The sequence below is a fragment of the Rhinoderma darwinii genome, chromosome 1, assembly GCF_050947455.1.
Source record: "Rhinoderma darwinii isolate aRhiDar2 chromosome 1, aRhiDar2.hap1, whole genome shotgun sequence".
Taxonomy (NCBI): domain Eukaryota; kingdom Metazoa; phylum Chordata; class Amphibia; order Anura; family Rhinodermatidae; genus Rhinoderma; species Rhinoderma darwinii.
This window is the reverse complement of record NC_134687.1, coordinates 657,734,004-657,754,734: the sequence shown is the minus strand read 5'-3', so window position 1 is coordinate 657,754,734 and position 20,731 is coordinate 657,734,004. Positions and strand designations below refer to the sequence as shown.

Here is a 20,731-nt window from a genome sequence, read left to right as displayed (position 1 = left end):
GCTGAGCCTGCGACATCAGCCGTTGCTGTCAGCTGTATGTTACAGCTGACACCGTGCTGTAATGGCAGGGAACGGAGCTAGCTCCGATTCCTGCCATTAACCCCTCAGATGCCGCATCTTAGTGGCTTGTAGCGATCGACATCGACACAATGTTATCATGACGAATCAGATTGCTGCTATGGCAACTGGATTCCTAATAATGGCCTCCTGGTCTGCCACGTACGATAGCCTATTAGGCCCCACCCACAGACGGGACCTAATAGGCTTGCTGTCAGTGAATGACTGACAGCTCTAATCCATTGCACTACGTGGGTAGTTCAATGCATTAGAGTAAATATCAGAGGTGCAGGACCTCAAGTCCCCTAGTGGGGAAAAAAAAAAATGTGAAAAAAGTTAATAAAAAGTTGAATAAAAGTGTAAAAATAAAAGTTTCAAGTTAATAAAAACAAACACTGCTTTTTTTCCTATAATAAGCCTTTTATTATTGGAAAAAAGTGAAAACAGTTAAAAACAGTACACATATTTGATATCGCCATGTCCGTTACAACCCAAGCTATAAAACTACAATATTATTTTTCCCACACGGTGAACAGTGAAAAAAAACAACAAAAAAAACGCCAGTCACTATTTTTTTTATCACCACCCCTCACAAAACATGGAATAAAAAGTGATCATAAAGTCGCATGTACCCCAAAATGGTACCAATAAAAATTACAACCCGTCTCGCAAAAAACAAGCCCGTACACAGCTTTTTTGACTGAAAAATAAAAAAAGTTATGGCTCTCAGAATATAGCAACACATAATGTGCAGTGTCCAAAAGCGGATAACGTCTGGCCCCATTTATCAGTGCGACATCGGCCACATATCTCTGAAATATTGTTTATTTACTGCATTATTATAACCTCTTATTATGCCCTGATGTACTCCGCACAGCTTACATACGCCCCCGCATTACAAACTGAAATACCAGCAAATCCCCAAACAGACCAACTGCCAAGCAAAATCTGCGCTCCAAAAACCCAATGACGCTCCCTCCCTTTTGAACACTACAGCGCGCCCAAACAGCAGTTTACATTCACATATATGGCATCGCCATACCCGGGGGAACCAGCTTAGCAGTTAACGAGAAGTGTGTCTTCGGTGGAACAAACAGGGCACAACATATTGCTCACTAAAATGGCATATCAACGGAAAATTGCAATTTTCACTTTGCACCATCCGCTGCGCATTAATTACTGATGGAAAAACACCTGTGGGGGCAAAATTCTCACTACACCCCTTAAAATGCCTCAAGGGTGTAGTTTCCAAAATAGGGGTCACTACTTGGGGGTTTGTTTTGCTATTTGACCTCAGAGCCCTGCAATTGTGGGCCAATGCTGTGAAAATCACCAAAATGGACCTCAAATTAACATATTGCTCTTTACTTCTGAGCTCTGTCATATGTCCAGGCAAACGTTAAATGCCTTGAGGGATTTAGTTTCCAAAATGGGGTCACTTCTTTGGGGCTTCCACTGTACTCTGGTACCTCAGGGTTTTACAAATGCGACATAGCGCCCAAAAACCAAGCCAGCAAAATCTGCATGACAAATTCTGCTCCTGCATTTCTGAGCCCTGCCGTGTGTCCAAACAGCAGTTTATTATCACATATGGGGTATTGCCGTACTCGGAAGAAATTGCTTTATAAATGTTGGGGTGCTTTTTCCTCTTTATCCCTTGTGAAAATGAAAAAATTCAACTTTTTAGTGGAAAAAACGCTGATATTAATTTTTACGGCCTAATTCCAATAAATTTTGCAAAAGATCAGTGGGGTCTAAATGCTTACTGTACCCCCACATAGATTCCTTAAGGCGTGTAGTTTCCAAAATGGGGTCACTTTTGGGGGGTTCCTACTGTTTTGGTCCCGCAGGCACTTAGCAAATGTGACATGGCACCCAAAAACCATTCCAGCTAAATTTGAGCTCCAAATGGTTCTCCTTCCCTTTTGACCCCTGCCGTGTGTCTAAGCAGCAGTTTATGACCACTTATGGGATATTGCCGTAATCAGAAAAAATAGCTTTTCAAATTTGGGGTGCTATTTCTCCTTTATGCCTTGTAAAAATAAAAAATGTCAACATTTTATTAGAAAAATTGTAGATTTTCATTTTCACGGCCTAATTCCACTAAAGTCAGCAAAAAACCTGTGGGATCAATATGCTCACTATACCCCTCGATAAATTCCTTGAAGGGTGTAGTTTCCAAAATAGGGTCACTTTATGGGGGTTTCCACTGTTTTGATCCCTCTAGGACGTTGCAAACGCGACATGACACCGAAAAACATTCCAGCAAAATCTGTGCTCCAAAATCCAAATGGCACTGTTTCTCTTCTGAGCCCTGCCGTGGGTCCAAACAGAAGTTTATTACCACATATGGAGTATTGCCGTAATCGGGAGAAATTGCTTTACAAACATTGTGTTTTTTTTTTCTCCTTTGTTCCTTGTAAAAATTAAAAAATTTAAGTTTTTTCAGAAAAAAGGTGGATTTTCAATTTTACAGAGTATTTCCAATAAATTTAGCACAAAACTTGTGGGGTTAAAATGCTAACTATACGCCTCGATAATTTTCTTGAGGGGTGTAGTTTACAAAATGGGGTCACTTTTGGGGGCTTTCCACTGTTTTGGCACCACAAGACCTCTTCAAACCGGACATGGTGCCTAAAATATATTGTAAAAAAAGTAGGTCCGAAAATCCTCTAGGTGCTCCTTTGCTTCTGAGGTCCGTGTTTCAGTCCAAGAGGACACTAGGGCCACATGTGGGATATTTCTAAAAACTGTAGAATCAGGGTAATAAGTATGGATTTGCAATTCTTGGCTAAAACCTTCTGTGGTACTAAATGCTTTTATTACAAATGAATTTTGGCACCAAACAAAATTAAATTAGTAAATTTCACATCTGTGTTGCTTTAATTTCTGTGAAATGCCTAAACGGTTAAGAAACTTTTTGAATGTTGTTTTGAATACTTTGAGTGGTGCTTTTTTTAAATGGGGTGATTTATGGGGACTTTCTAATATATAAGGCCCTCAAAGCCACTTCAAAACTGAACTCATCCCTGTAAAAATCGCCTTTTGACATTTTCTTGAAAATGTGAGAAATTGCTGCTAAAGTTCTAAGCCTTGTAACGTCCTAGAAAAATAAAAGGACGTTCAAAAAACAATGCAAACATAAAGTAAACATATGGGGGATGTTAATTAGTAACTATTTTGTGTGGTATTACTATCTGTCTTACAAGCAAATACATTTAAATTAAGAAAAATGCTAATTTTTACAAATTTTCTTTAAATTTTGGTGTTTTTCACAAATAAATACTGAATTTAATCGACCAAATTTTTTTACTAACATCAAGTACAATATGTCACAAGAAAACAATCTCAGAATCGCTTGGCTAGGTGATAGCATTCCCAAGTTATTACTACATAAAGTAAAACGTCCGATTTGAAAAAATCGTCTGTGTCCTGAAGGCCAAAACAGGCTGTGTCCTTAAAGGGAACCGGTCACCAGCATTTCACCTATTATACCAGCAATACCTGGTGGTAGTGGGTGAAAAATAATTTCTATATAACCTATAATTGTCTTCTTATTCGGCTCTGAAGCTTTAGTATTCCTTTTTTAGTGTTCCCACACCGTATGCAAATGAGCATAAAAGAGTCATATCTTCATTTGAAAAGAGTCAAATCTTCATTTGAAAAGAGTCATATCTTTATTCCTCAAGTCTTTCCGAGTTTACCCCGCCTCCTTACTTTTGATTGACAGCTCCTCGCCTTCCCCCAGCTCACAAAATCCCACGCTCGTGCATTGATGTCCTCTTCTGGTGTGTGCGCACAAAGGGACACCAGATTATTACGATAAATGGCGCGAAATGTTTGCAGACCGTTATTTACAGTTGAAGGAGGAGTTTAGCAGAGGGCATAATGGCAATGAACTTTTGATAGCAGCAGCCAGTGAGGGATAAGTAAAGTTCAATAGGTGAAATGCTGGTGACAGGTTCCCTTTAAGGGGTTAAGGTGAGTTTCTTCCTTAGTTCTACATTACAGTAACACGTCAGACAATGTGTTATACATAGTGCAGAACCTGAGGGAGCTGTGACTGCACATACAAGTTCTCTACAAGGTGTTCTATGACTCCGGTCATGAACTAGGCTTAGTATCAGATTTTGGGGGGCGCCAGCTGCGATTAACAATTGCACTAACAGCCGGGATCTGAGAAAACTCAGTTTAACCACTTAAGTACCGCAATCAATGCTGATAGGTGGCTCGCTTTAAATGAAAAAAAATTATTTCTTGCACAACAGAGAGATAAAGTGATAAGTAAGAAAACATAAATGCACGAGTCCTGGCAAGTAAACCATTTTAAACAGCATCACCATCTTACTCAAGCCGTCTCAACCGAATGTTATCAAACTTACAAGGATATTTGCTATTAATATACAATACTTTGTACCTGGGAATTCACCTTTTAACGAGGTCCAATCAAGTAGCCTGTTCAGAAGCTTAAAATAACATTTAGGTATTCTAACTGTGGAGACATGGAAAAGAAAGAAAAATTATGGTAAGTAGATGGTAAGGGTTGTTACGATTTAATTTGTGTCTCAGTGGATGTTAGAAGGTACTAAATGTATAAAGTAAAAGTGATTGATCCTTCCTGAAAACCACACTACTAGACATTTGATTTGCGTGACTACAGGAAGGTTTGCCGGCAAACTGGATTTATGTTGATATGTAGGATAAATAGAGCAGATTTGAGCCAATTCACCTTCAAGCAATATAGGAAACCAGATTCCTCCATCAAATTAAAGGGGTATTACCAACTTAGACTTTTATGGCATATCCACACAATATGCCATAAGCGTCTGATAGATGCGGGTCCCAGCTCTGGGACCTGCACCTATATCGAGAATGGGTATCACTCGACTCCTCTTTCTCCTGGTGAGGTGGCTGCAAGTTGCTGATTCCAGGTGGGGACTAGAAGAGATAGGGCTGAGGCATGTGCGGGGCTCTGTATTCTGTTGTTTAGAAATTCAGGAAGATTATGTTGAGTTAGAATTGGGCACCGGACGTTTGTATATGACATTTGTGGATATATGAGGACAGGACATTTGTATATGAGTGGTGGGGGTTTGACACCCGGACCCCACACCAATCAGCTGCTCCGGCTGCCTCCAGACACCGGATGTTATGCACTATATGCAGTGTTCGGTCCTGGAAGCAGATGGCTCTGGTCACAGTATAGCGGCCGTGCTGCAAAACTGCTGCTTTACACTGTATGGAGCCATCTGCTTCCGACCAGCCACTGCATAACATCCGATGCCTGGAGACAGCTGATCAGTGCGGGGTCCAGGTGTTGGACCCCCATCAAAAACATACTGATGACCTATCATGTGGAAAGGTGTCCAGTGAGTAAAAACGTCCCGTGCCTGAACAACCCCTTTTAACTTCTGATATTCTGTGTTCAGTTTCAGACATCCGTTCCCTAATAATTTTGTATCAAGCTTAACAATGACAGTCCTGTTTTAAGTTAATCTACTTTGGTTTCAAGCATAGATTGGCAGGAATTGATTCCCCCAAGTACTTCTGAAAATTTCGGATCTTTGCTGGAAGAGAAGCCAAAAAATCTCTGGGGGACTGAGGGAGACCTCAAACATAGAAAGTGAGTGCTCAGGAGAGTCCCATCGTAACGGCTTGATTGTCAGACATGGTTGTGCTTTTCAAATGTTTGAGTTTCATTAAGTAATTTACACAATACTAGTGGTGACAGGGTGTAGACCAGAATCCTGGACTTGATATATTTTAAAATGTTTTTCAAAACATTACTAAGGTTGGAATCACACATGTAGTTTTTGTGGCAGTGCTTGCTGCATTTTTTGTTGAGCCAAAGCCAGGGGTGGATTCATAGGGAATGGCTTATACTTTTCCTTTCTGCTGGATCCACTTCTGGCTCAAACTGCATCAAAAACTGCATGTTTGTTACCAGCATAATAGAAACGTTATAAATTTATCTACTTTGTGGTTTGAATAAAAATAAAAATCGCGAAATCCATTTATAATCCTAATAGAAATTTACAGTAAGAACTCTGAGGGAAACTTCATGTTCTCACCAAATTATAAAGTAGAAGACGAAGATATGCAGCAGTCTACAGGAGAAAACATCATTACCATTAATGTACAGGGTGGGCCATTTATATGGATACACCTAAATAAAATGGGCATGGTTGGTGATATTAACTTCCTCTTTGTGGCACATTAGTATATGGGAGGGGGGAAACTTTTCAAGCTGGGTGTTAACCATGGCGGCCATTTTGAAGTCGGCCATTTTGTATCCAACTTTAGTTTTTTCAATGGGAAGAGGGTCATGTGACACATCAAACTTATCGAGAATTTCACAAGAAAAACAATGGTGTGCTTGGTTTTAACGTTACTTTATTCTTTCATGAGTTATTTACAAGTATCTGACCACTTATAAAATGTGTTCAAAGTGCTGCCCATTGTGTTGGATTGTCAATGCAACCCTCTTCTCCCACTCTTCACACACTGATAGCAACACCGCAGAAGAAATGCTAGCACAGGCTTCCAGTATCCGTAGTTTCAGTTGCTGCACATCTCGTATCTTCACAGCATAGACGATTGCCTTCAGATAACCCCAAAGATAAAAGTCTAAGGAGGTCAGATCGGGAGGCATTCAGGAAGTTAATATCAGCAACCATTCCCATTTTATTTAGGTGTATCCATATAAATGGCCCACCCTGTACATCCAGGACTTCACAGTAAAGATCTGTCATTTAATTCCCCTAATCATGAGGAGCCTTCTCCTGACCATTCACAGATTGTTACCACAAGTACAGCTCAGAAAGGGGGTAAAAGGTTTCATCGTGGTAAAGAGTTTACAAAAAGCACAGGTCGTTATACACAGAGAACAAGTTACACAGGAGAGAAGCCATATTCATGTTCAGAGTGTGGGAAGTGCTTTTCAGGAAAATCAAATCTTGTTTTACATGAGAGAAGTCACACGGGAGAAACCATATTCATGTTCCGAATGTGGGAAATGTTTTACAGGAAAATCAAATCTTGTTATACATGAGCAAATTCACACAGGGGAGAAACCATATTCATGTTCCGAATGTGGGAAATGTTTTAAAAATAAATCAAGTCTTGCTATACATCAAGGAAGTTATGAAGGGAGAGCCTCCAATTTTATTTCTTAATTAAAAAATTGTGATAACCTCTCTTGCTCTGGTGTACACCACCTATTTGTTCATAGAGTTTATAGGAATAGGGAAAGAGGGAAAGTAGAGCAAGAGTGGTCAGTATCGCCTTCAATTATTTAAATTGATACGATCTGGTATAGTAGGTGAAGAAATTTGGTTAGTGCAATGTCGACTTTTTTTTTTGCACAACCGTATTCACTTATTTATATTTTTATTATTTTATATTTTTATTAATTTGCTGTAAATATTTTTTGTTATTTGTTTTATTGTATTTTTCAAATCCCATTGACTAGGAGACCATTCGTTGGCTATTCCTCTTCAATGGGAAAAAGGAGGGAGTACTCCAAAGATTTATATCGTATTTGTGACTTATTCATTGATGTGCACCATACAAAGGTATCAGCTGCAGCTTGAAGTAAACAAGCAGCTGATTATTCCACAGTAAGAGGGTGTTCTCTAGCTGTAATGCTCTGTGGTTGCTTATATTCAGATTTAAAGCAACTTGAGACGCTCTGGGAGAGATTAAATCTCCCAGTTCGTCACTGCTTGTGTCCCAGCTATATGTGTATCCAAAGTGTTGTTGCTTCAGACCTTTAGCTGAACAGCAACACTAGGATGACAGCCTGCACGGCACTGGGGCAAGCTATGTGCACAACACAAGGTATCAGCTGCAGCTTGGAATAAACGAGCAGCTGACAGAGTAACAGCCGTGAGTGCCACAACGTCATCAGCACTCACGGCTGTTACTCTGAACAGGCATAACACGGCCTGTAATTCCAACCCCACGGGTTGGTAGTGGGTGACTGTCAGCTGCTCGTTTATTCCAAGCTGCAGCTGATAGCTTGTGTTGTGCACATAGCTTGCCCCAATGCCGTGCAGGCTGTCATACTAGTGTTGCTGAAAAAACAACCAATAAAAAACTATTCCCGAATTTCTTGTTTTTGGTCATTTCCTCTTCCAAAAAATGAATTAAAAAGTGATCAAAATGTTGTATGTGTCCCAAAATGGTACCAATAAATTCTACAGCTTGTCTCCCAAAAAACAAGCCCGCACACTGCTCCATCAACCGAAAAATAAAAAAGTTATGGCACTAACAATGCAGTGATGAAAAAAAATCCCAACGTGCAGGCCGGGGGGGAACATTCCTCCAGCTTCAGGGCCATAGTATTTAGGAACTAGGAAGGGACATAGCACATCTGCTGGAAGCCACGGCACCCGTATTATACCAGGGCAAAACTTTGCCAGCAAAATTTCCAAAACTAGAAAGGAGAAAAAATCCCCAAAAGGTGCAGAGTGTTACAAAATAGGGATAAGAAAGAATACAGTTTATGAGTGCGACACCGGCCTGTGTATAACGGATTGCTTCACAGTGTAACACACATCTATGGATAATTGTATTATTTACCCCATTATTATACCCTCTTATTATGCCCCTGATGTACTCCTCAAGATTACATATACCCTGATGTACTCCTCACATATTACATATACCCTGATGTACTACTCACATATTACATATATCCTGATGTACTCCGCACATATTACATATATCCTGATGTACTCATCACATATTACATATACCCTGATGTACTCCTCACATATTACATATACCCTGTTGTACTCCTCACAGATTACATAAACCCTGATGTACTCCTCACACATTACATATATCCTGATGTACTCCTCACAGATTACATATACCCTGATGTACTCCTCACATATTACATATACCCTGATGTACTCCTCACATATTACATATATCCTGATGTACTCCTCACAGATTACATATACCCTGATGTACTCCTCACACATTACATATATCCTGATGTACTCCTCACAGATTACATATACCCTGATGTACTCCTCACATATTACATATACCCTGATGTGATTACATATACCCTGATGTACTCCTCACATATTACATATACCCTGATGTGATTACATATACCCTGATGTACTCCTCACATATTACATATACCCTGATGTACTCCTCACATATTACATATACCCTGATATACTCCTCACATATTACATATACCCTGATGTACTCCGCACAGATTTCATATACCCTGATGTACTCCGCACAGATTTCATATACCCTGATGTACTCCGCACAGTTTACATATACCCCGATGTACTCCTCACATATTATATATACCCTGATGTACTCCTCACATATTACATATACCCTGATGTACTCCTCACAGATTACATATACCCTGATGTACTCCTCAAGATTACATATACCCTGATGTACTCCTCACATATTACATATACCCTGATGTACTCCTCACATATTACATATACCCTGATGTACTCCTCACAGCTTACATATAACCTGATGTACTCCTCACATATTACATATATCCTGATGTACTCCTCACATATTACATATACCCTGATGTACTCCTCACATATTACATATACCCTGATGTACTCCTCACATATTACATATACCCTGATGTACTCCTTACAGATTACATATACCCTGATGTGATTACATATACCCTGATGTACTCCTCACATATTACATATACCGATATACTCCTCACATATTACATATACCCTGATGTACTCCGCACAGATTTCATATACCATGATGTACTCCGCACAGATTTCATATACCCTGATGTACTCCGCACAGTTTACATATACCCCGATGTACTCCTCACATATTATATATACCCTGATGTACTCCTCACATATTACATATACCCTGATGTACTCCTCACATATTACATATACCCTGATGTACTCCGCACAGATTACATACACCCTGATGTACTCCGCACAGATTACATACACCCTGATGTACTCCGCCTAGATTACATATACCCTGATATACTCCGCCCAGATTACATATACCCTGATATACTCCTCACAGATTACATATACCCTGATGTACTCCTCACAGATTATATATACCATGATGTACTCCGCACAGATTTCATATACCCTGATGTACTCCGCACAGTTTACATATACCCTGATGTACTCCGCACAGTTTACATATACCCTGATGTACTCCTCACAGATTATATATACCATGATGTACTCCGCACAGATTTCATATACCCTGATGTACTCCGCACAGTTTACATATGCCCCCACATTATAAACTGAATTACCAGTAATACTCAAACAAAACTACTACCAAGCAAAAGCCACACTCCAAATGGCGCTCCCTCCCTTCTAAGCCTTACAGTGTAGCCAAACAGCAGTTTATGTTTACAAGTAAGGAATTACCAGAACCCGCTTAACAGTTTATGAGGTAAGATTCTCCAGTGGCACAAACTGGGCACAACATATTGTGCGGTGAATAGGCAGATAAGAGGAAAAATTGACATTTTCACTTTGCATCATCCACTCCATATTAAAAACACCTGTGGGGTCTAAATGCTCACTACACCCCTTGATAAAATGATAAATTACTTTAGGGGTGTAGTTTCTTAAACAGGGTCACTTTTTTTTTGGTACATCAGGGGCTTTGCGAATGCGACATTGCGTCCGCAAACCATTCCAGCAAAATCGACGCTCCAAATATCAAATACCACTCCTTCCCTGCTGAACCCGCCCACATATGTAAACAGCAGTTCATAACCACGTATGGGGTGTTAACGTACTCGGGAGAAATTGCTTTACAAATGTTGGGGGCTTTTTCTTCCTTGTGAAAATGAAAAATGTTGATCTAAAACTACATCTTATTGGAAAAAATTAAATCTTTCATTTTCACCGCTTAATTCTGATTAATTCAGCAAAAAAATCTTTGGGGTCAAAATCCTCATTATAGCCCTAGATGATCCCTCAGGGGGTGCAGTTTCCCAAATGGAGTCACTTTTGGGGTGTTTCCACTGTATAAGTACTACAGGGGCTCAGCAAATGTGACATGGCGCCCTGAAACCATTCCAAAATCCAAATGGTGCTCCTTCCATTCTGAGCCCTACTCTGTGTCCAAACAGCAGTTTATGACCAAATATCGGGTATTGTTTTACTCGAGAGAAATTGCTTTACAAATGTTGTGGTGCTTTTTCTCCTTTAGCCCTTGTGGAATGAAAAAAAATTAGCTAAACTTACATTTTCTTTGAAAAAATGTCGATTTTCATTTTCACGACCTACTTCCAATAATTTTTGTAAAACGCCTGTGGGGTCAAAATGCTCACTAAACCCCTAGATAATTTCCTCAAGGGGTGTAGTTTCCAAAATTGGGTCACTTGTTGGGGGTTTCCACTGTTCTGTTACCTCAGGGGCTTTGCAAATGCGACATGGCCTCCGCAACCCATTCCTGCTAAATTTGAGCTCCAAAAGCCAAATGGCGCTCTTTCCCTTCTAAGCCCTGCCGTGTGTCCAAACAGCCGTTTATTACCACATATGGGGTCAAATTTTACTCGGGAGAAATTGCTTTACAAATGTGGTAGTGCTTTTTCTCCTTTAGTCCTAGTGGAAATGAAAAAAATGTTATTTCCAAAAATTTCTGCAAAAAAACTGTTGAGTCAAAATGCGCACTATACCCCTAAATAAATTCCTTGAAGGGTGTAGTTTCCCAAATGGGGTCACTTTTGAGGGGTTTCCACTGTTTTTGTACCACAAGACCTCTTCAAACCTGACATGGTGCCTAAAATATATTCTAATAGAAAGGAGGCCCAAAATCCACTAGGTGCTCCTTTGCTTCGGAGGCCGGTGCTTCAGTCCATTAGGACACTAGGGCCACATGTAGGATATTTCTAAAAACTGCAGAATCTGGGCAATAAATATTGAGTTGCCTTTCTCTGGTAAAACCTTCTGTGTTAAAAAAAAATGGATTCAAAATGAATTTCTGCAAACAAAAATAAATGAACTTTGTAAATTTCACCTCTACTTTGCTTTAACCCCTTAGTGACCAGCCTATTTTAAACCTTAATGACCAAGCCATTTTTTACGTTTTTCCATTGTCTTATTCAAAAAGCTATAACTTTTTTTATTTTTGCATCGACATAGCTGTATAAGGTCTTGTTTTTTGCAGGACAAGTTGTACTTTTTAATAGCACCATTTTGGGGTAAATAGAATTTATTGATGAACTTTTATTAACTTTTTTTTGGGTGGGAATAGAAAAAAAAACTGCAAATTTGCCACACTTTTTTTGCATCCTAAATCTACGCCGTTTACCGTGTGGTATAAATAACACTATAACTTTATTCAGCGGGTTGTTGTGATTGCAATGTTACCAAATTTGTATAGATTTTGTATGTTTTACTACTTTTACACAGTGAAAACCCTTTTTTCCAAAATTATTTGTTTTTGCGTCTTTATATTTGAAGGGCCATAGCGTTTTTATTGTTCCGCCGATGCAGTTGTATGAGAGCTTGTTTTTTGCGGGACGACTTGTAGTTTTTATCGGTACCATTTTGGAGTAGATGCGAGTTTTTGATCACTTTTTATAAAAAAAAATTTAAGGCTGGATTCAGAGAAAAGAGCAATTTTTGCATATTTTTTTATTTGATTTTTTACGACGTTCACCGTGCGGGTTAAATGATGTAATAAGTTTATAATTGGAGTGGTTACGGATGCGGCGATACCAAATATGTGTAATTTTTTTACTCTATTTTGATTTTTTATAATAAAGCAGTTTGTAAGGGGAAAATGTGGGATATTCATATCTTTTTCACTTTTTTTTTTTTACTTTTTATTAAACCTTTTTTTTACTATTTTACTAGTCCCACTAGGGGACTTCACTATGCGGTAATTCGATCACATTTATAATACACTGCAATACTTCTGTATTGCAGTGTATTATGCCTGTCCGTGTAAAACGGACAGGCATCTGCTAGGTCATGCCAGAGGGGCGTCTTATTGGGGGTTTCTAATATATAAGGCCCTAAAAGCCACTTCACAACTGAACTGGGCCCTGTAAAAATAGCCTTTTGAAATGATCTTGAAAATTTGACGAATTGCTGTTCTAAGGCTTGTAACGTCCTAGAAAAATAAAAGAATGTTTAAAAAACGATGCCAATCTAAAGTAGACATATGGGGATGTTAATTAGTGACTATTTTGTGTGGTATATATCTGTCTTAGAAACAGATACATTTAAATTTAGAAAAATTCAATTTTTTCCCATTTTTCACTAAATTTTTATGTTTTTCACAATTAAATACTGAATGTATCGACCAAATTTTACCACTAACTTAAAGTCCAATGTGTCACGAGAAAACAATCTCAGAATCGCTTGGATAGGTTCGCTTGGATATTCGCTGAAACATGTCAGATTTGAAAAATGAGGCTCTGTCAGGAAGGTCAAAAGTGGCCAAAGCTGGAAGGGGTTAAAGCCATTCCAGGCTACCAACGATTATATATGTGACAACTGCATGGGGCATCGGCAGTTGGAACATATATAGCAGTATGGCAGTCATGAAGGGGTTAATGTACAGAATCTCATGGGCACGAGATCGGCTGCCACTTCACTTTCTCAAAAGGATTCAGGACCATTAGTATAAAGTACTTCACTGGCCCACCAGGGTATCAGAGGATCCTTCAGAAGGCACAGGCTCTACAACAATAATGTCATTGCTATGATTGACATGTCACTGTAGTGATTGATCAGCTGCTCTCATGAGAAATCATCACATGGGTGTGTAAACGGATGTGCCAGGGGACCTGACCAATCACAGCACGGAACATTGAAGAGGAGGGTCACCATCAGGGATGTCAGGGCCCCATACAGCAAAATATTCAGGGACCTCTGCTATTTTAGTGTCTAAAAGATCTGTTAGTGAAAATACTGGGAGTAATGGTGTAATCCAAGTCATTTACTTCACTCTTACTATTATCTGATGGGACAAGTATCCAGTTGAGGGGTAGATTTTTGTCTTAAGCCCTGTGTTCTGACCGATTTCGCCACTAGGTCCTTTGATACCCTTTTCACACGCGTGAGGAGTACATCAGGGTATATGTAATCTGTGGGGAGTACATCAGGGTATATGTAATCTGTGGGGAGTACATCAGGGTATATGTAATATGTGAGGAGTACATCAGGGTATATGTAATATGTGAGGAGTACATCAGGGTATATGTAATCTGTGGGGAGTACATCAGAGTATATGTAATATGTGAGGAGTACATCAGGATATATGTAATCTGTGAGGAGTACATCAGGATATATGTAATATGTGGGGAGTACATCAGGGTATATGCAATATCTGAGGAGTACATCAGGATATATATAATCTGTGCGGAGTACATCAGGGTATATGTAATATGTGAGGAGTACATCAGGGTATATGTAAGCTGTGCGGAGTACATCAGGGTATATGTAATCTGTGAGGAGTACATCAGGATATATGTAATATGTGAGGAATACATCAGGATATATGTAATATGTGAGGAGTACATCAGGATATATGTAATATGTGAGGAGTACATCAGAGTATATGTAATATGTGAGGAGTACATCAGGGTATATGTAATCTGTGAGGAGTACATCAGGATATATGTAATCTGTGCGGAGTACATCAGGGTATATGTAATATATGAGGAGTACATCAGGATATATGTAATATGTGAGGAGTACATCAGGATATATGTAATATGTGAGGAGTACATCAGGATATATGTAATCTGTGTGGAGTACATCAGGGTATATGTAATATGTGAGGAGTACATCAGGGTATATGTAATCTGTGAGGAGTACATCAGGGTATATGTAATAAGTGAGGAGTACATCAGGGTATATGTAATATGTGAGGAGTACATCAGGGTATATGTAATCTGCAAGGGAAGGGGCAGTAGCCCACGGAACACCGTGAGGAAACCAGAGTTGTCAACGAGCCAGTCAGAATCAGGATGTCACCAAGTATACGAACGCAGAGCAAGGAGCAGGAAGCAAACCGGGGTTAGAGCGAAGCAGGATAAGCGGAAGCTGTAGCATGGCTGAAGCAAGGCAGTAGCAGGCTGGAGCAAGGCTGTAGCAAGGCCAGGAAACCAGGAAGAATCACAAGCAATGAGGAAGAGAAAACGGCAGGTATAAATGGACAGGGGGCGGAGCTAACTCCGACTGACCAGGCCGCGATAGGCTCTCCCACTCCTGAGCCTGCCACCCTGATTGGTGGGAGCCGGAGTCAGTCTAAGAGGTCCGGCCTCAGGTGTCGATTGATTAATCCTGGCATTATCCACAGACGTAGTGCCTGGCAGATCCTTTACAAGTACATCAGGGTATATGTAATATGTGAGGAGTACATCAGGGTATATGTAATATGTGAGGAGTACATCAGGATATATGTAATCTGTGAGGAGTACATCAGGGTATATGTAATATGTGAGGAGTACATCAGGATATATGTAATATGTGAGGAGTACATCAGTGTATATGTAATATGTGAGGAGTACATCAGGATATATGTAATCTGTGAGGAGTACATCAGGGTATATGTAAAATGTGAGGAGTACATCAGGGTATATGTAATCTGTGAGGCGTACATCAGGGTATATGTAATATGTGAGGAGTACATCAGGGTACATGTAATCTGTGCGGAGTACATCAGGGTATATGTAATATGTGAGGAGTACATCAGGATATATGTAATCTGTGAGGAGTACATCAGGGTATATGTAAATTGTGAGGAGTACATCAGGATATATGTAATATGTGAGGAGTACATCAGGGTATATGTAATCTGTGAGGCGTACATCAGGGTATATGTAATATGTGAGGAGTACATCAGGGTATATGTAAATTGTGAGGAGTACATCAGGATATATGTAATATGTGAGGAGTACATCAGGGTATATGTCATCTGTGAGGAGTACATCAGGGTATATGTAATATGTGAGGAGTACATCAGGATATATATAATGTGTGCGGAGTACATCAGGGTATATATAAGCTGTGAGGAGTACATCAGGGTATATGTAATGTGTGAGGAGTACATCAGGGTATATGTAATCTGTGAGGAGTACATCAGGATATATGTAATCTGTGAGGAGTACATCAGGGTATATGTAAATTGTGAGGAGTACATCAGGGTATATGTAATCTGTGAGGAGTACATCAGGGTATATGTAATATGTGAGGAGTACATCAGGATATATGTAATATGTGAGGAGTACATCAGGATATATGTAATCTGTGAGGAGTACATCAGGGTATATGTAATCTGTGAGGAGTATATCAGGGTATATGTAATATGTGAGGAGTACATCAGGGTATATGTAATATGTGAGGAGTACATCAGGGTATATGTAATCTGTGAGGAGTATATCAGGGTATATGTAATATGTGAGGAGTACATCAGGGTATATGTAATATGTGAGGAGTACATCAGGATATATGTAATATGTGAGGAGTACATCAGGGTATATGTAATATGTGAGGAGTACATCAGGGTATATGTAATATGTGAGAAGTACATCAGGGTATATGTAATATGTGAGGAGTACATCAGGGTATATGTAATATGTGAGGAGTACATCAGGGTATATGTAAGATGTGAGGAGTACATCAGGGTATATGTAATATGTGAGGAGTACATCAGGTTATATGTAATATGTGAGGAGTACATCAGGGTATATGTAATATGAGAGGAGTACATTAGGGTATATGTAATCTGTGAGGAGTACATCAGGGTATATGTAAGATGTGCGGAGTACATCAGGGTATATGTAATCTGTGAGGAGTACATTAGGGTATATGTAATCTGTGAGGAGTACATCAGGGTATATGTAAGATGTGCGGAGTACATCAGGATATATGTAATATGTGAGGAGTACATCAGGGTATATGTAATCTGTGAGGAGTACATCAGGATATATGTAATATGTGAGGAGTACATCAGGGTATATGTAATCTGTGAGCAGTACATCAGGGTATATGTAATTAGTGAGGAGTACATCAGGATATATGTAATATGTGAGGAGTACATCAGGATATATGTAATATGTGAGGAGTACATCAGGGTATATGTAATATGTGAGGAGTACATCAGGGTATATGTAATATGTGAGGAGTACATCAGGATATATGTAATATGTGAGGAGTACATCAGGGTATATGTAATATGTGAGGAGTACATCAGGGTATATGTTATCTGTGAGGAGTACATCAGGGTATATGTAAGCTGTGCGGAGTACATCAGGGTATATGTAATCTGTAAGGAGTACATCAGGGTATATGTAATATGTGAGGAGTACATCAGGATATATGTAATATGTGAGGAGTACATCAGGGTATATGTAATATGTGAGGAGTACATCAGGGTATATGTTATCTGTGAGGAGTACATCAGGGTATATGTAAGCTGTGCGGAGTACATCAGGGTATATGTAATCTGTGAGGAGTACATCAGGGTATATGTAACCTGTGCGGGGTACATCAGGGGTATAATAAGAGAGTATAATAATGGGGTAAATAAATAATAATACACAGATATGTGCCCGGTGTCGCACTGATAAATGGCGCCCGATTTTATCCGCTTTTGGAACACTCTGCACATTTTGCATCGCCATATTCTGAGAGCCAGAATTTCTTTATTTTTTTTCTCCACCGGAGCTGTGTGAGGGCTTATTTGTTGCGGGACAATCTGTAGTTTTCATTGGTACCATTTTGAGGTACATGCGTTTTTTTTTATCACTTTTTATTCCATTGTTTGGCAAGCAAGGTGACCAAAAAACAGCAATTCTGACAATGTTTTTTTTTTTTTTGTTTTTTTTTTATGGTGTTCACCCTGCGCTATAAATGACAATTTGACTTTATTCTGCGGGTCGGTACGATTACGGCGATACCAGATGTATATAGTTTTTTTTACATTTTTGCAGCGTTTGCGCGATAAAATCACTTTTTTATAAAATAATTTATTTTTTGTGTCACCATATTCTGGGAGCCATAACTTTTTTTATTTTTCAGTCAAAAAAGCTGTGTAAGGGCTTGTTTTTTGCGGGATGGGTTGTAGTTTTTATTGGTACTATTTTGGCTTGCATGCAACTTTTTGATCACTTTTTATTGTATATTTTGCGAGGGGTGGTGACCAAAAAAATAGTGATTCTAGCATTGTTTTTTACTTATTTTTTTTGCAGTGTTCACTGTGCGGGAAAAATAACCGTTTTATAGTTGGGGTCGTTACAAACGCGGTGATACCAAATGTGTGTACTTTTAACATGTTCTTTTTTTCCTATAATAAAAGACTTATTATAGGGAAAAAAAGCATTTTTTTGTTGATGTAACTTATAACTTTTATAAAACATTTTTATTATCTTTTTTTCACTTGTCCCACTAGGGGACACTCAGACTTGGAGCTCTGACCACTGCTGGAACACATTACACCACCTACATAGTGTAATGTGTTCTAACTGTCATTGTGATGTGGCAGTCAACTCTGACAGGAAGCCTACGAGGACCAGCCTCCGGCTGGTCCTCATAGGCTTCTGTACATGGCAGCCCGGAAGCTATTGTCTGGCGTCCGGTTGCCATGGGTACCATAGCCAGCCCCCGTGATTTCACGTGGGGGCTGCTGATCTCCGCTAAACTCCTTAAATGCGGCGATTGCAATCGACCGCCGCATCGTAGGGGTTAACTGCCGAAATCAGCGGCGATGGGACGCTGATCGGCAACAGGGAATGCAGGGCAGACACCCTGCACAGTTAACCGCCGCTGCCGTGTAGTTAACTGTCAAAGTACAGACGTAACTGCACGTCGGGGTGTGCAAAGTTACTGCTTATCTTGACGTGCAGTTACGTCAAGGTGCGGGAAGGGGTTAATACCAATTGGGAATAACTTTATTACAAGAACCTAATATTGCCATTCAGAATCTAATCTTGGAACACAGATAATGCGTCGTGATACAAAGCACACATCTCCTGCTGAATTCATGGACATGACAATGAGGTCTGTATATCCTAATGGCTGCACAGTCATCTTTAGGCTGTAGTTGAATATACAGGGTGAAGTTATCAATCAGAATCCGTAATGAAGGTTTCTGGTGTTGTTCAGTAAGAATTGAGGCTGCTCTAAGGGGAAAGAGGGTGTTAGGAAACTAGTAGCTAGTAAGTGTCGTGACTAGTAGCCAAGCTTCTGGGTGGACCTGGTTTGAGATGCAGAGCCAATCTCATTTCTCTGTCTGCGTCCGATCAGGGCCATGGGTGGAGTATTTGGGTCTGGTCAGTTTTCTCATTGTTGCCTGCGATTTTCTTGTGTCTGATCAAGCTCCTGGTTACACCCTGTATAACCTTAACTGTTTGGACTACTTGAACTGGACTTCGGCTTTGACTTTGGATTTAACCTCTGCTCACTGATTTGGACATTCTGCTCTCGGCTGGTTTTGACATCTGCAACTCCTGGTATTCTTCTGTTTTGCGATTTGGACTTTTAGTATCTCCTGGTTTAGAACTCTGCTTGCTGATTACCTCTGTCTTGTCTGGTTATTGTCTGCTTATCTGTTCCGGTATTGCCTGCATTGCACCTCCTGTCCAACACCGTATTCTGTAAAACCAACCTGGATTCTATGTAGCCATATCACACCTGCCTTGCGGTGGGCTCTGGTGAAGACCAGAGAGTAACCTTAGACTCTGCTGATCAGAATGGTGATGGACTTGAGGTAGCTGATTTACCTGTATGCTTGATCCAGACAGTCTCCAGCTACCTTTGGGGTATTGCTAGTATAGCAATTCCATGAACTTGCACTCTGGGGAATTGCTCAAGTAGTGATTCCTTGACAGAGGGTCCTATCAAGTACTAATAAGGTGGACCTAGTGAAGTGGCCTCTGAGTGCAGGTTATCATCACTGAAACATCTTTGTATGTACAATAATTTCATGTGAAATACGAGCTTCCTAATAAACATGGATCTGAAAGATTAGGATTACCCAGAAAAAAAATAAAAAATTCCATTGTGACGTGTGTGCAGAGTTGTCATGGGGACCTTGTGTGTTTTCTAATAGTTTCTCAATTCTTGTCCCGGCCTCATATTAAATATAGATCTATAATGAGGATCTTTCTTCTCAGCCGTTATTATTATTCGGGGATTTGTAATGGTTGAACCAAATAAAATTGAAAAGTACCAAAATGTATGTTTTTTGCTGTGGACTATAACAAAATGATGTTTAACCCTTTCCCGTAAAATGTAAGTGATCAGGCGACATCTAGTTCCTCCACAATGTACTGACATTTAGGGTTTGTCCGCTCGTAGCGGAATTGCTGCGTACTTCCGTCCGGAATTGCGTATGAAAAACATGCCGCAGAATACTGTAGGAGAAAAGTGGGTGAGATTTAACAAATCCCATCCACATGCTGCGTAAAATTTACGACCAGAAATTGAGCTACGGTGCCTATTTTTCGTACCGCAGTATGTCTATTACTGCTGCGGAAAGTTGACTGAATTGCTGCGTTTTTCAGAGGAGATGTCACCATCTCCCAGCATTTAATAAAATGCAGCAAAATCCGCACCGTTTTCCACGGTTTTAACGCAGCAGAAATCCTGCTAGTTACGTGTGGACTAGCCGATATAGTAAATTCAGATGCGACAGATGTGTTACA

At 39.8% G+C, this 20,731-nt stretch overlaps 1 protein-coding gene across 1 annotated transcript in view; it reads right to left on the bottom strand.

Annotated features, from left to right (window-relative positions):
• Nucleotides 1-3,397: 3,397 nt before the first annotated feature.
• Nucleotides 3,398-20,731, bottom strand: part of LOC142664166 (gastrula zinc finger protein XlCGF66.1-like) — a 37,584-nt gene continuing 20,250 nt past the window's right edge. Inside the window, exon 6 of the mRNA XM_075843192.1 lies at nucleotides 3,398-4,549. Within this exon, the coding sequence (XP_075699307.1) occupies nucleotides 4,517-4,549 (33 nt within the window). The 3' untranslated portion in view covers nucleotides 3,398-4,516. The remainder of the gene's footprint in view (nucleotides 4,550-20,731) is intronic.